The 16,785-nt window shown below is 33.4% G+C and overlaps 1 protein-coding gene across 1 annotated transcript; it reads left to right on the top strand.

The window, feature by feature from the left end:
- Nucleotides 1–1,011: 1,011 nt before the first annotated feature.
- Nucleotides 1,012–3,774, top strand: LOC128127288 (cytochrome P450 81Q32-like). Its single transcript, XM_052765816.1, has 2 exons — nt 1,012–2,639; nt 2,902–3,774. Exons 1-2 carry the CDS (start codon nt 1,746–1,748, stop codon nt 3,523–3,525), a joined length of 1,518 nt encoding a protein of 505 aa, XP_052621776.1. The 5' UTR covers nt 1,012–1,745; the 3' UTR covers nt 3,526–3,774.
- Nucleotides 3,775–16,785: the final 13,011 nt, after the last annotated feature.

The raw sequence follows: 16,785 nt of genomic DNA, 5'->3' as shown, positions 1-16,785 counted from the left end.
ATGAGTTGAAAAACCTTTGTTACAGATCTGAGAGACGCTCAGCAAACTGTGCTTCAACTCTGAAGCGTAATTAACATTTTCAAAGTTCAAAACTCCATTAGTAACCGTACCCTTCTGAGTGGTTTTTCCTCCTCCTCCCGCAAAGTAAACATACCCTCCATTAAACTTCTCAATGTTATGCAGTTGAGAGATGTCTCCTGTCATGTGTCTGGAACAGCCGCTATCAACATACCAAGGTATGATGATATTCCTCTATAGTTGTTCCTGCACAATGTGCGAAATTAGTTAGATTTGGGAACCGAGTCCATAGAGACACTAGGTTGACCATTTCTATCTACACATTAGACTTCTTGCCATACCATATCCTTTGAATCGGATAATGTACTTGACGAATTTAAAGGATGGTGAAGTGATTGGGTCGCAGGACCTTTGGGCACCCATCTATAATAAGGTTTAAGAATTTTATTAATGACATAGATGGGGGATTTGACATTTGATTTTGATTCCTTTTTGTCCTTTGTGTTTGACCTTTTAGGTATCCATCTTTGGTTAGATGATGACCCATGAGATGACTTTGGGGACATCGATCTCAGTTTGACCAATTTCGGTTTCGCCAAAGTATCTCTTGACTTTTGTTTCAAAATCTTTTTGTCTTTATTTTTCTTTGATAGCCTGATTTCGGTCCTTATTTGCATTCCAGTCACCATCACTGGAACGTGACCTCGAGGAATATTTCTTTTGAGAGATCACCAAGATCCATTTCAGCGCAAAATAGTTATGTAATGCGGCAAATATGATTTGTTGATTTTGAATTTTCGATCTCCGCATCCTTGGATATGTGGACCCATGATTTTGCCTAACACAAAATCTTCCTTTGGATTCCATGGTTTGGTTGATGCTTTCCTTTTCCTTTGTCGTGGAGGGGTTGGTTCTTGAAGATTTATTTGGGTAGTTTGATTTTCTTATACGAAGTCGTCATCCGACTCGGTGGCGTTTTGTGTTTGTGGCTTGGTGAGGGTTTGGCTTTTGGGCCTTGATGGGGTTGGGTTTGTAGATAATAAAGGGGAAAGCCGTGAAGATGGTGAACATGTTCCGGGTTACGTTTCGCATAGACATATGGTAATATTGTTTTGGACACTTTGCACTAGATAGTGTTCTTGAACTAGTAGTAAAAGAGTTCCTCCAACCATATTTTAGGGTGTGGGGTTGTTGGAATACATTTTAATGCAAATACGAATGAAGGAGAGAAAATATAGAAGGTGATGTGAATTAAAGGTTAAAAATAGTGGTATCTATAGAGCTGTAAAATGGTTTATAATTTTTTTTTTAAAAAAAAATTGCTGCGAGTACTATAGGGCAAGGGAAAGTAAATAAAAGAGATAGTGTTCTCCTCGCACCAACCATGTGGTGGTCCTTTACCTCCCTATGGTGCCAGCTCACCCCATTGCATTGTTACGATGAGGATTGTCCGTCCCCTTGAGTTCGATTGATTTGCAAATGAAATAACATGATTTATTTGAGTTAAATGTTTTTTTTAAGTCCACCCAGCATGGGACCTGTTATATGTATATATTGATTAGATGTCGATATATTGAGACATGTATGGTACGAAGTTTCAAGGTAAATCACGTGTTTATATCTATGTGGTAGACTGGTTGCATTTCCTGTCCATGATCTCACTATAAATATATGTGGTAGCATCGGGATGAGACACATACAAGAAATTAATTAAAACCTGAATAAATATGGAGCCAATATTTTATATATTTTTCTCAATCATTTTCGTGATATGGATTACGAAAGTTGCCCTAGGGAAAATAAGAAATTTACCACCGAGCCCCTTCCCATGTTTACCTATCGTGGGTCATCTTTACCTGCTGAGAAGCCGGCCGCTCTACCGAGCCTTAGGTAAACTCTCCGCCCACCATGGTCCGATGCTCATGCTTCGCTTGGGCGCCCGCCGGGTTTTCTTAGTTTCGTCTCCGGAAGTGGTGGAGGAATGCCTCACCACCAACGACCTTACTTTCGCCAACCGTCCCCGTCTGCTTGCCGGAAAACACCTTGGGTTGGACTACACCACCATTAATTGGTCAAGCCATAATGATAACTGGCGTAGCCTCCGCCGCGTGGTCAGCCATGAGCTTTTGTCATCTTGCCAGGTACGAACCCTTAGCGCCATTCGTGCAGAAGTGGTGCACCACCTGGTTAAGAATGTCATGTACCCTAGAGTAGTAAGGGACGGGATGATGGAGATGAAGTCGGTGTTATTTGAGGTGGTGCTGAATGTGGTGATGATGACGATTGCCGGGAGGAGGTGTGATGTTGAAGGGGGAGAGGCTGGGCGGTTTATGGAGCTTGTCCAGGAGTTGTTTATTGTGATGGGGGCGACCCATGTGTCCGACTATTTGCCATGGTGGAAGTGGGTGGGAGGGAAACACTTAGAGAAGGAAATGGTGACATTAAATGAAAAGTGGCATGCGTTAATGCAAGATTTTATAGAAGAGCAGAGAAGAAAAACCGTGGTGGAGGCGGAGGGTGGTAGCTCCGATGAAAAGAAAAATTTGATTGAATTTCTACTGATGTCGCAACAAAAAGAACCTGAAAATCACAGCGATGAAGTTATCAAGGGATTATTGCAGGTACTCATTAAAATTAGAACATACCTTACATGGTATTGGGAACACAATAACGATGAGAGGCAACATTTTAATACTATTGTTTCGAGTAATACACTAGCAATTTAGCAAAAGAAAATAATTTTATATCATAGTCTACTGATAATATCGTTTTAATTCTTGTTAATATTATAACTAATTCCACTTCGAAATTGAAATTCAAGCATTCGGTTTTTTTTAGTTATATAATATGGCTAAGTTTCCTGATCATTTTCATGTGTGATAGGTACTAATATCAGCAGGAAGCAATACATCGAGTGTAACAATGGAATGGATGTTATCGCTTTTGTTAAATAATCCTGAAGCTCTAAAGAAAGTGCAGACTGAGATTGACAATTGTGTTGGGGAAGATCGTCTAGTTAACGAATCAGATTTGACCAACCTTCCTTATCTTCGTTGTATAATAAACGAGACTATGCGTATATACCCTGCTGCTCCACTCTTGTTACATGAGTCTGCAAAGGATTGTATGGTGGGAGGTTACCACATCCCAAGTGGTACAATGCTACTGATGAACGTGTGGGCGATACAAAATGATCCAAAGAACTGGAAAGACCCTACAATGTTTAAGCCAGAAAGATTTCTAGGGTTAAAAGGTTCGGGAAATGGGTATACCTATAAGCTAATGCCATTTGGGACCGGAAGGAGGAGGTGTCCAGGAGAAAACTTGGGAATGCGTATGATCGGGTTGACAATGGCTACGCTTATTCAATGCTTCGAGTGGGAAAGACCGAGTAACGAGATGATTGACATGACCGCAGGAGTAGGATTGATCGCACCAAAAGCTAAACCCTTGGTGGCGAAATGTCAGTCCCGTGGAGTGATGGCCAAACTGCTATCTCACATGTGAAGATATCAATTATGAGTGTCATTATAAAAGAATATATTTTAATTGCCTAAGGATGTAGTATATGAAAGAGTCGAAGGGTGCAACAGGTAGAGTGGAAGGTACGCGCTGGTTGAAATTTTTAGGTCAATTTAATGTATTCTTCTTAATTATTAAGCAATCTAGTTGTTTTGTGGCTATCTTTGTAGCTTAAATTTAATCTTTATTGTTTCTTTTGTAAGCTATTTAAGCATTGTTTCATATTAAATATGATGTGGCAACCTAAAACGTTACGAATTCTTCTCTTCCCATAAGCTATTTAATAGCAGTATAAAAGGTAATTAAAAAGAGTACATTGTTACATTGATTAGTCTAGAAGATGAGTGACAGAATCTCCATAAGGTTTCTCTATTTTGATAGTAATCATTACGGCCATTAGAGTTAACTAATGGAGAATTTTTTTTCCCGAGAAATTAAATATCCTCCTACTTTTTATTCCTACATATCCTCCCACCCAATAAAATTGTGAGATGTGTAACATTTGATGCTTATTTAATGAAATTTAATGATATTTTAGGATACTAATAAGACACATGTCATCATTTAAATGGGTAGGAGGATTGGTAGGAACAAAATGTAGGAGGATATTTAATTTCTCTTTTTTCCCCAAGCACTGTATGATGGGAATTATGTGATCCAAAACAATCAGGTGCTAGTATTTAGATCTTATTTTCTTTAAGTTGTATTCATAAATACATATAGGTGTATTTATATATATTTTCACTCATAAATACATATAAATATAGGGTTGAGCCTTTGAACCGATTTTCCCGAACCTCACCGCATAAGCATAAGCGGTTCGATGATCTATTCCTTAATTATTACTCATTTCGTTCTTGTTACTTGTGGGACCGGTACCATCGGTTCTCAGATAATAAAATGATACCAAACCGAAATGGAGGTACTGATTTTTAATTTGTTGGTAATTTTCTTTCCAACGTCGTAACACATTAAAACTTTTGCTACTTATGATAAAACCATCACAATTGTTTCGGTTTATGTTTTTTCAACTTTCTTTTAGTTGTTTATTAAGTTCTTTTAATTTAAATGCGCATGTACTTTTGGCTTTGTAAGTTGTACTTTGTAAAATCGATACTAGTTAGAGATTGGTTGTACCATTGTACCAGTATCGGAACCAAACTGAACTGGTATTGTATAGCACCTTATGGTTTGGTATTTCATTCCTACAAATTTCTCAAATCAGTTTTGGTACCTTTGGATTCGGTACGAGTTTGATCCCATTTCAGTACCTAACTCACCTCTATGTAAATATGTACTTTTTAGTTTTTGTACCCATACTTAAACTACGTATTTCGACATGTATTTAAGTCATTGAGAACATAAGTTGACATTTAAAAGACCTTGTGTTTGTAATGGTTTGCTTTAAGACCGGTGGGTATGGGCAACATGTTATAGCATGTTAAAGCACCAAAAAAATGTCACCTCACATGCCATGTCTGCGTTATAACACCAATTAGAAGAAACGGACAACATGTTATAACATGTTTGTTATAACACCCTCTATTTTCGATATCATATTTTCTTTTTGTTTTTTAAATAAATATAAAAAACAAATATATATTAATAAAACATGTTATTTTTGTAACATCTTGATATTAAGGTATTTCCACTTTTAACCCTTAATATGAGAATTAACTACATTTTATCCCTTAGTGACATTTTGTAATTTTTGGAAGCGGCATGGATACGCTGGGCGTAACCCCAGGTACACTAGGCGTAAGTGGTCATGGTGCAAACCCTAATTTTTGGGTTTGGATTCTAACTAAACATCCTTAACTCCCAAGGACGGTCTTAAATCCTCTTAGTCGCTTCCCCAATATCAATTACCCTACTTATAATAAAGAGCGTCCTACGTACTAAAACATTTCCTGAGCTTCCCTAGTGTTTCTTTACCCCCACTTTTTGCCATCAACTGCTGAAGAGCCTCCCATCCAGTGCCTTCCACCATCTCACGATTACAACTACATGTTACTAGCACTATATAATTTTCGAATGCTAGGCCCCCCTCTATAACAGTTGCACTTAGAGTTGCACAATAGATTTGAATCCAACCTTCGAGAATTATCTAATCTCCATAACATGTAGTTTAATGTATTCACTTAATAATTAGTCGACACTAGTGGAGTCCCTATAAACACAAAGCAAGCAACACTTAAGTATTAAGTTCTAAACTAGATCACTACTAAACCAGGCCACTCTATCTAATCATTTGAAATCCATACTAGCATGCAGTTCTAAGGGTTCATACAACTAGCACACAAAGGCATCGATTCAAGCATCTTACTATGAAATTATGAGCAGATTCTTAGCCCTAATCTAGCATGCTATATACATATGCATATACAGAAATATAAACATGTATGAGTATTTTGGAAAATACTTGCATGAGCTCGGCTGATTGCACACATCATACCATTTTCTTTATAAAATATATTTATGAAAAATCCATTTTCTTGTAAAAAATTACCAATTCCTCAGTTTGAGTTCAAACACACCTGAGAGTGTGCCCGAATCCCTCAAACCAAGACTCTGATACCGACTTGTAACGTCCCAAAAATTACTAAGTGAAAATTTCATTTTATAAGCCAAAAGAAACATCATTCATTCATTTCAATCCTATTAGAACGTGTTAATGTATAAAATAATTATCATAGGACAAATCATGTCATAAAATGCAGAATGTTGGTAGATACGATGCGATCATGTCGTGTCATTCCCTTTCGAACCAGAAGTACCTGAAATCATAAACATAAAGCTGTAAGCACAAAACTTAGTGAGCTTCCCCAGTACCACTCCCACAAACATATAAGACAAAACTGCAAAAATGGTCCTTGTGATATTCAATTTTTTAGGGTTTTAGTCCAAACCATGAATTTTTTGGCTTTGTGGTCCTTTTGGACTAGTTTATATGTGAAAATAGTCCTTCCAAAAATTGAAATGACTAAATACCCTTGGGGTATTTATTTTTCATTTTTCTTTCATTTAATATTTATTTATTTATTTTAACAATTAAAAAATAATATAGGACCCGCCTCTCTCTCTCTCTCTCTCTCTCTCTCTCTCTCTACAAGACCCATCCCCAAATCTATCCTTTTATTTTTCTTCTTCACCTGATCGATCATCTTCTTCCTCAGAAAAATACACACGTACACTCAAATTGGTACATGGTATTACCCATTAATGCAATAATATGAAGTTTATAAGCCCCAATTTCATATTTTGGATAGCACCAGTCATGGAAGAAGCAATCTATACGAAGATTTATGGTCAACATTAGTGGATGTTCTTTATTTACTGAAACTGTGCTTGCATATGCCGGTGGGTGTTATAGATTGTTGAAAATATTGAACCTTTGTGGATGTGGAAAAACTTCATCTGATAAACCCTTGAAGGTATAAAAGCATCAACCTTTATTATCACAATCAAGTAGTACTCCCTTATTTACACTTTGTTTTTTGCTGCAAATAAGAACACATACCTTTGATTAAAGAAGTCTTGTTCATCTCTCTTTAAACCAAATTTCTTAGTTTTTCAATTCATTTTTCACCTCGATTAGACCTAGCATTTCAATTTTAAGAAGGGAGGCGGATGTGTTTTTTTTTTCCGACCAAAACATATAGGTAAAAACAGGGATAGTCCCTTGTTTCTCGTTTACTTTCTTAACAGACATACATACACACTCATGAGGTGAATCAGAACTATAAATTGCCACCTGAACACATGAAATTAAAATTAACTATTTTGGGATGAAAATAATAAAGAAAAGAACGAGGGGCAAAGAAAACAGATCAGAAAATAAAAATACCTTGGATTCATTTGCGTTGATTTCGTTACTATCAGCCATGAAAAACACAAAACTTCTTTGAATCTCCTTCGCTGTTTTCCTTAACTTTCTTCTGGAAATTTAGACAAATAGTTTAGAAACCTAAAACCTACAAGCGTTCTTCGGATGGATCGGCCTTTAGACCGAACATATCGATCCTTAAAAACCCAGTAAATTCCTCATATTTCAGAGGCTTTTCAGTGTTGAAATGATATAAAAAAATAGGGAAGCAAAGAATGTGAGAGTTAGAGAGAGAGAGAGAGAGAAAGGGGGAGGGAGAATATAAGGGAGGGGGTGGGAGTCGAACAGATAAGAAAGATAGTAATGGACGGAGGTATCATTTAGTGTGTGTGTGTGTATGTGTGTAACTACAATATGTATCTATATGTGAAATTGTGTGGGTTTTCTTGAGGAAGAAGACAATTAGGAGAAAGAGAGAGAGAGAGAGAGAGAGAGAGAGAGAGAGAGGAGAGAGAGAAAGAGAGAGAGAAAGAGAGAGAGAGAGAGAGAGAGAGAGAGTTGGGTCCTCTATTATTTTTTAATTGTTAAAATAAATAAATAAATATTAAATTTTATAACAATGAAAAATTAATACCCCAAGGGTATTATAGTCATTTCAATTTTTGGAGGGACTATTTTCACATACAAACTAGTTCAAAAGGACCACAAAGCCAAAAAAATCATGGTTTGGACTAAAACCTCAAAACAATACATACCACTGGGACCATATATATATATATATATATATATATATATATATATATATATATATATGTGTGTGTGTGTGTGTGTGTATGTGTGTGTGTATACACAAGCAAGAGTCACAAAGGTAACAAGAATATACAGACGTAGTAGTAAATGTCACAAAGACAACTATCATCCTACAAACATAATATGGTGTAACGACATTGGTGCCTTCGACTTACGAGTACAGTGAAGGAACTCACCCATCAAACTATAATCAACTGTTGTTGTTTTCACTGCTAATCAAGACAAGTGCAACACCACACCTAGATAGTAATACAATGTAACTCTTTGTATACCTTCCAAAGCTAAGGCATTGACCAAAAGTCAACCCAAATCAAAGGCGAAGTCAAACATAGTTGGCCTCCACATCGTGGTCTTCATTGGCCACGGCGTGGGCATAAAATGACCAAACAATCGACTGATCCTTTCTCGTCACGTCGTGGCGGCCAAGTGGTATGTCATGACGAGTAGTCTGATTAGCTTTATCGAGTTAAGATGTTTTTAACTCAAAATTAAAGGCTTAAAAATCTAGATCTACTCCTTTTCAACGCCTTAATGGATAAAGTTTCCAACTTTATCCATTAAGACACTTCAATAAGACAAGATCTCCAAACCAAGGTCTAACAAGAGCAAAACTCATGACATGGTTAACCATTAAGCACTTTTCCTCAAAGTCAATAACCAAACCAACTCTAGAAGGGTTTCAAATACAAGATCTATCATAAAGATGGGTGCTTTATAGACATACATGTCCAGTGTATGTCTAGATTTCATTTTAGGTCAAAGTGAGAAAAAAGGTGACCAAAACTCATACAAGGCTAAATATCTCAACCAAAATCTAGATCCACAAGATATATTGCTCTTAGGACTTAGGATAGTCATAAAGTTGCAACCTTTATCACATCATATCAACCAAACATCACTTATGGACCAAAATAAGCTAAGAAAGCTATATCTACAACTAAAGAATCTTCAAAATGGAGACTTGAGGACTTAAAAATGGTCCGCATAGTGATTTTAAAGATAGGGAGGAGTTTTTGGTTGATCTTTGGGCTAGCACCTTCTTCTCCTTTCTTCAAAATGTAACCAAACACCATAAAAAGCTCAATATCACACAAGGGAGGCGAGGGTTACGATTTCAGGTCTTGAGAGGGTAATGGAGGCTAAAACCCTAGCCATAAAGTCCTTTAAATAGGGACCAAATCCCACGGATTAGGGTTTCTTCAATATCGATTGCCGCACCGTGACGAGTCAATTAAAATGCGGTCAAGAAAATAAGTCCACGTCGTGGTAGCCCAAGAATAAATTTATAAAATTTAAATGAATTGACTCATACCTGAAACGGGTGTTAAACACATTGTGACACTTACTAAAAACATGTGTTCCTTTTAATCGTTGCCATGTTGTGGGCTTCCTGGCACCATATCATGGCATGTATTTGTGTCCATAACTCCATCTTTGGTCCTTGATAAAAGTAAGTTTAACCAAATCTAAAACACGGGTGTTACAGGGAGACTATTGAGTTAAGGTGTCTAAGTGAATAACTTAATTGGTATATACTTACATTAAAAGTAAAGTCTTTTTGGCTTGCCCTCAAAACTAGTAATTAAGTATAATGACTTTTGGAGAGAGAGATTGATTTATTGATTTATTATGTGATTAATAAATAGTAATATACAATTTGGTAATATATTATGAGATTAATATATTAATTATAAATAGTATTATTAAACTAATAATTAATCAAAAATTAATTGGAATTAATTTGATCAATTAAGAGTGTATGGACTTAAGCTGTAATTACTCAATCGTTGAACAAGAGAGGTTCCGGAACCTTCCCAGGAGCGGACAGTTTTGAGGGGAGCCTCTTAGGGTTTCGACAATAATCCCTATAGATAATTAAAGAGTTTGATAATTACCTATTTTGAAATATTAATATTATATTCGAATTAGGGTTGCCAAGGCTGCTTGTATCAGCTATAAATAGGACCCTTTGGAGCCTTGTTTTCATCCACTCCTTTGCACAAGCTAAGAGCTAAAAAATCACTCTCCCTTTCCTCTCTCCTCAAGTCTTCTAATTGCTAGGGTTCAGATACAAACCATTAGAGACATGAAGATTGTGTTGCTTGCATTCAAAGGTTTTTGAAGAAAGAATTTGATTTGATTATTACTATAATAATTAAAAGGTATGTAAACCCTAACCCTATATGAATTTTGATTATTGTAGTCTTACCTTACAGTTCGTGATATTCATAGATTATTACTATCAATAGAGAAAACTTAGATTCAAATAGGTTACATGTGAACTTAAGGGTTAAGTTATTTCATCTCATGCATTGAATTATATCTTATAAAACCTATCACAAGGAACTTGCGAGACAATATTTTCCACTTTGAGAATAAATCAAAATATTCACTTCTATACATTAACAATTTCTAAAGTTATTTAATCCTTACATTATGCAAATACAAGATGTGAAACCTCATGGAAATTGTGGTTTTAAGGTGATAAGTGCTTGTATCAATAATGATGAAAATGATTAATCCACAGTTAGCTTTAACTCGACTCAAGAGTTAAGCAAGTTCCATAGAAGAATACAATATCATGTTTAGAAGTGAATATTTTGTTAACTTATAAAACTAGTTGAATTTTTTTTTGGATAGATATACCCGCACCTAATCAATATTGGTTAAGTGCCAAAATGGGTATCATGATTTCTTCCAAATACAATGTTATATTACTTAGGTTAAACATAACATATAGTATTCCATACTTACCATTTCAATCATATCCGCCACTTAGACATCAATACACTTATATTGCAATTAGGATTGTTTATAGTTGTTATTACGTAAAAGTATCATTGAACGAAGAGTACCCGATGCCCTATAATGACTCCACAAATATATTATTTCAAATATAACATTAGATATTTGAAAGTCTAAAAAATATGTACATGAATAATTTCCGATAAAATGATATAGTTGTATTCGGTATATATATATATATATATATATATATATATATATATATATATATATATATATATATATATATATATATATATATATATATATATATATATATATATATATATATATATATATATATATATATATATATATATATATATATATATGATTTTATCTAAATCCGTGTATCAACAACATTAAAAAATGTAGATGAACAAATTATTAAAAGAACAACAACCCTAAATAAGCTATTCAAAGAGAGGATTAAAAATTAATAGTTTTTTATCATAAAAATGAAAGTTAAAAAAAAAAACTAAAAATAATAACAAAATAATTAGATGACATTAAATATTTTAAATAATTTATAAAATAAAAAATAACAACAGTTTTTTTTATTAAATCTCTATTAAAAATGTAAACAAAAAGAGACACTACGAGAAATATAACCTTTAGCGGCGACAAGGGGCTTTACCGGCGACTCTAGGTTGAGTCGCCGGTAAAGCCCCTTGTCGCCGCTAAAGGGTTGTCACCCGAATCCGCACTTTCCCCCTCTATTGCATCTGAACCGTTCGATGAGATATACAATCCAACGGGTGGGGTGCGTTATCCGGTCTAACCTAATACCGGCGACACAGATGTCGCCGCTAAAGGTTAAAAAAGTCGCCGCTAATAGTCTAATAAAAATGACGCGGTACCCTTCCCTCCAGTTTGTCGCCGCTATTACTGATTGTCGCCGGTATTGCCCCTAGCGTCGCCGCTAAAGGTGTCGCCGCTATTGGTCATCACAGATAAAAAAAAAAAACGCACGCAGATAACCTCCCTTCTTCATATTCCTTTCTGTTTGCTTCCAATTTCCTTCACCGGTATCGTCGATTTCTTCTTCAATCTGCTTCTTTCAAGCAAATTTCTCCCCTCATTGTTCCAAGCAAGTGTCTCTAGGTGTGGTTAAAGCTTTGGGATCAATTTCTACCTCCATTGTTGAAGAAAGGTAAGTTTTATTTTAATGATTTCATTTTTATGTTGTATGAATTTCGATTTGTAGCTTTATGTAGTGATTGAATGAAAATAAATTGCTCATATTCTTTGTTTTTGGTAGTGTTGTTTTGGATTAGAAGCATTGTTCCAAGCAAATGATTAAAGCTTTGGGATCAATTTCTAGGTACCTCCATTTCTTGAAGAAAGGTAAGTTTTTTTTGATGATTTCATTTTTATTTTGTATGAATTTCTTGTTTTTGGTGGTATTGTTTTGGATTAGAAGCAAGTTATTCAATTTTTTGTTTGTGGTTATTTAATTGCAATTAGTTGTATAGCTTCAAGTTGTATTTATATGTGAAATTATGTGATAATTGTCATATGTGAAAATTGGATTGTATATTTTGTATTTGTTTGAATATATGTGAATTTGGTATATATATTCCAATGTATGTGTGTTTGATGTATACGTGGTATATTAGTAGAAATTATATGTATTTGTTATAAGTAGAATGTTATTGTGTGTATGTGAATGTATGTATGTTGGTTGTAAATGTGATATATGATTGTGAAACTTTTGTATTTGGTATAAATAGGATGTTATTATGTATATATGTGAAATTATGTGTATTTGGTTTAAATAGGATGTTATTTTGTGTGTATTTGTATTTGGTGTATATGTGGTATATGTATGTAAAAGTATGTGAATTTCACCTTCTTATGTATTATGTAAAAGTATGTGGTTTTCTTATAAGTAGGATGCTATAATTGAAAAAAAAAATACATTATTTTTATAAATTGAAAAAAAAAAACACAAAAAAAAAACTATAAAATTGTTTAAAAACTTATATACAAAAACTAGAAAGCTTCTAGTTTTTACCCAAGCTAACTCCAAATTAATTAACCAATAAGTTATATAGTTAACTTATAATTGGAAAAAAAAAACACAAAAAAAATTATAAAATTCTTTAAAAACTTATATACATTTTAATCTCGACGGTAAAAAAAACAACACAACAACATAATACGTATGTAAAAGTATGTGGTTTTCTTATAAGTAGGATGCTATAAATGAAAAAAAATACATTATTTTTATAAATTGAAAAAAAAACACAAAAAAAAACTATAAAATTGTTTAAAAACTTATATACAAAAACTAGAAAGCTTCTAGTTTTTACCCAAGCTAACTCCAAATTAATTAACCAATAAGTTATATAGTTAACTTATAATTGGAAAAAAAAACACAAAAAAAATTATAAAATTCTTTAAAAAACTTATATACATTTTAATCTCGACGGTAAAAAAAACAACACAACAACATAATACGTATGTAAAAGTATGTGGTTTTCTTATAAGTAGGATGCTATATATGAAAAAAAAAATAAAAAATACATTATTTTTATAAATTGAAAAAAAAAACACAAAAAAAACTATAAAATTGTTTAAAAACTTATATACAAAAACTAGAAAGCTTCTAGTTTTTACCCAAGCTAACTCCAAATTAATTAACCAATAAGTTATATAGTTAACTTATAATTGGAAAAAAAACACAAAAAAAATTATAAAATTCTTTAAAAAACTTATATACATTTTAATCTCGACGGTAAAAAAAAACAACACAACAACATAATACGTATGTAAAAGTATGTGGTTTTCTTATAAGTAGGATGCTATAAATGAAAAAAAAAATAAAAATACATTATTTTTATAAATTGAAAAAAAAAACACAAAAAAAAACTATAAAATTGTTTAAAAACTTATATACAAAAACTAGAAAGTTTCTAGTTTTTACCCAAGCTAACTCCAAATTAATTAACCAATAAGTTATATAGTTAACTTATAATTGGAAAAAAAACACAAAAAAAATTATAAAATTCTTTAAAAAACTTATATACATTTTAATCTCAACGGTAAAAAAAACAACACAACAACATAATACGTATGTAAAAGTATGTGGTTTTCTTATAAGTAGGATGCTATAAATGAAAAAAAAATACATTATTTTTATAAATTGAAAAAAAAACACAAAAAAAAAAACTATAAAATTGTTTAAAAACTTATATACAAAAACTAGAAAACTTCTAGTTTTTACCCAAGCTAACTCCAAATTAATTAACCAATAAGTTATATAGTTAACTTATAATTGGAAAAAAAACACAAAAAAAATTATAAAATTCTTTAAAAAACTTATATACATTTTAATCTCGACGTGGCCACATTAGAGGCATTGGCCGCAAACCTTCTGGTCTCCCGCCGATTCCACAGCCTTCGCAACCATCACAACCACCATCACAACCATCACAGGTAAAATAGCAATCTACTTTAGTATCGTAAAATGCATGTTGATTTGGTAGTTTTGGTTTTGTGGTGGTTATTTGCTAAAAAGTTTGGTAATTTGGTTTTTGTCCCAAGTGCAAAATATAGCAATGTACTTTGGTTTTCTATCTTACTTTTAAAAATAACAATGTATTTTGATAGTTTTTGTTTATGTTTGACGATCTAACTTATAAGTTTATATATATTGTTATTAATTATGTAGTTGGAAAATCTTCGTGCAATGCTCGCCGACCCGGCATGTAGGGATGAGCTTTATTCGTTTTTTCAATCCCAAAATAATTAAGGAAACGATGGGAACGGCGATGAGGGTATGTAAGAATGGGTTTTATTTGCATATGTTGTCTCGTTTTGCTACTTAGTAGATTGTAAAAATTTTGTTGTTTTGCTGCTCGGATAGTATGACTTTTGATATTTAATTGTATTTTGGATGTTTCTTTGTAATAGGATGTTTGTTTGACACTATTATGTTTGATATTTAATAGGATGTTGTAATTAGCGTCGACACTATTGGTTTTGATATTTAATCGAATATTGTTATTACCGGCGACACTTTTACCTGCGATATTATCACCGGCAACACTTTTACCTGCGATATTATCACCGGCAACGAAAATCATTATTTAAAAAAAAAATTTGAAAACAAATTACCGGCGACAAATGTCATTCCCGGCGACAACATTATTAGCGGCGACACTACTCATTAGCGGTGACTATTATCATTAGCGGCGACAAACTGATCAATAGCGACGAGGCAGTAGCGGCGACTTATTACCGGCGACGCGTCGCCGCTATTATCAGTACCGGCGACTTTTGGGTCTTTTACCGGCGACTTTTGTCGCCGGTAATGGCCTTTTTCCTTGTGGTGAGAATAATATAATAATCATAAGGTTTTTAGGTACGTACACATCATTTGTATAACTTTTTTAATACATTATTTTAATAACAATTTGCTAAAAAAATAAAATGTTTATTAATAAAACAAATAAAAGTTACATTACCATGATGGAAAATAAAAAAGCTACATTAATCACGTAATAAACATAAAATTAGAAACAACATTACATTAAATCCTAAAAATAATAATCATTATATTTGTCCTTCGTTTTGCATTGTAACTTGTTAAAATTCAGAGTTGATTTGGCAGATGATCCGGATGGAACGGTGTGTAAAATTTTAATATCGTTAAACATGTGTTGTTACATTCGATGTGAATTAACTCTAATTTTTGTTTTTGAAGAAATATAAGATGATTGTCAAGTTTTTACAAATACTTACACTACTTCTGTCATTTCTACTTTGCTACGTTGGTGCCATCCATTTTCCTTTCATTCTCACTCTCACACCTCAAATCTTAAGAAATAGTCACTTCACGTTATTTTATTTTTTTAAAATAAAATTAAAAGATTATACTTTGATAAATAAATAAAAAAATTAATAAAAATACAAATAATCAACTTTCACTCTCACTCCTTAGTAGTTTTTTTCCTAATAAACACAAGAATATTAAAAATAGAAATAATTCAGCATTTGAAAAACAATACATTATTAAGATAAAACAAGAAAAATAAAACATAAAGCCAATTAATATATATATATATATATATATATATATATATATATATATATATATATATATATATATATATATATATATATATATATATATATTAAGGAAATGAAAGTTAGGAACAGTACCTGACCCCAGGTACAGTTCATCGGGTTTACTTAATCAACCATGGTTACCGCCTCCACCCCAGTTTTACCCGCTCAAAGATACGTGTCGTCTTCTAACAAAACATCGAGAAGAGCTCCACTGTTAACGAGTTGGCATACCACCCAAGTACACACGCTTTCCACCACCGCTACTACTCTCTTCTACATAACAGTCGGATGGAGAAGAAAACCATGAGCATTCAAAAGTGATTAGGGAAAACGCATATGTTCAATTTGTAGCGTCTGTTTCTTTTTCTTCAAAAAATTCCCCACCGAGATGATGTTAAAAGTTCGTCTGGACTCTTCGATTACTGACTGTTTTTTTTTTTTTATGTATGGCAGAAGAAGATACGAGGAGCGATGGTGTCAGATAGGGGTGAATGCAATACAGAGCATGATTGTTGACAACGCCTTCTTCCCCAAATCCTAATAGGGCATTTGATTCGTCATATTACCCTTGATCTTCTGCTCTCAATTCTCAGGTAACTCTCTCTCTCTCTCTCTCTCTCTCTCTCTCTCTCTCTCTATCTCTCTCTCTCTCACGTCGTCTGACCACTACCATCAGAGCCAACAAATGGTAGCGTTATACCGCACCATCATACGGTAAAATTCGTCTGCTTCTGTGTGTGTGATCCGAA

The sequence above is a fragment of the Lactuca sativa genome, chromosome 1 (assembly GCF_002870075.4).
Source record: "Lactuca sativa cultivar Salinas chromosome 1, Lsat_Salinas_v11, whole genome shotgun sequence".
Taxonomy (NCBI): domain Eukaryota; kingdom Viridiplantae; phylum Streptophyta; class Magnoliopsida; order Asterales; family Asteraceae; genus Lactuca; species Lactuca sativa.
This window is presented reverse-complemented; position numbering and strand designations above follow the sequence as displayed.

Bases quoted from the DNA above. Each gene is read 5' to 3' on its own strand.
- LOC128127288 (XM_052765816.1), top strand. From the start codon at position 1,746: ATGGAGCCAATATTTTATATATTTTTCTCAATCATTTTCGTGATATGG. The intron at 2,640-2,901 runs GTACTCATTAAA...CATGTGTGATAG, and splicing joins TTATCAAGGGATTATTGCAG to GTACTAATATCAGCAGGAAG.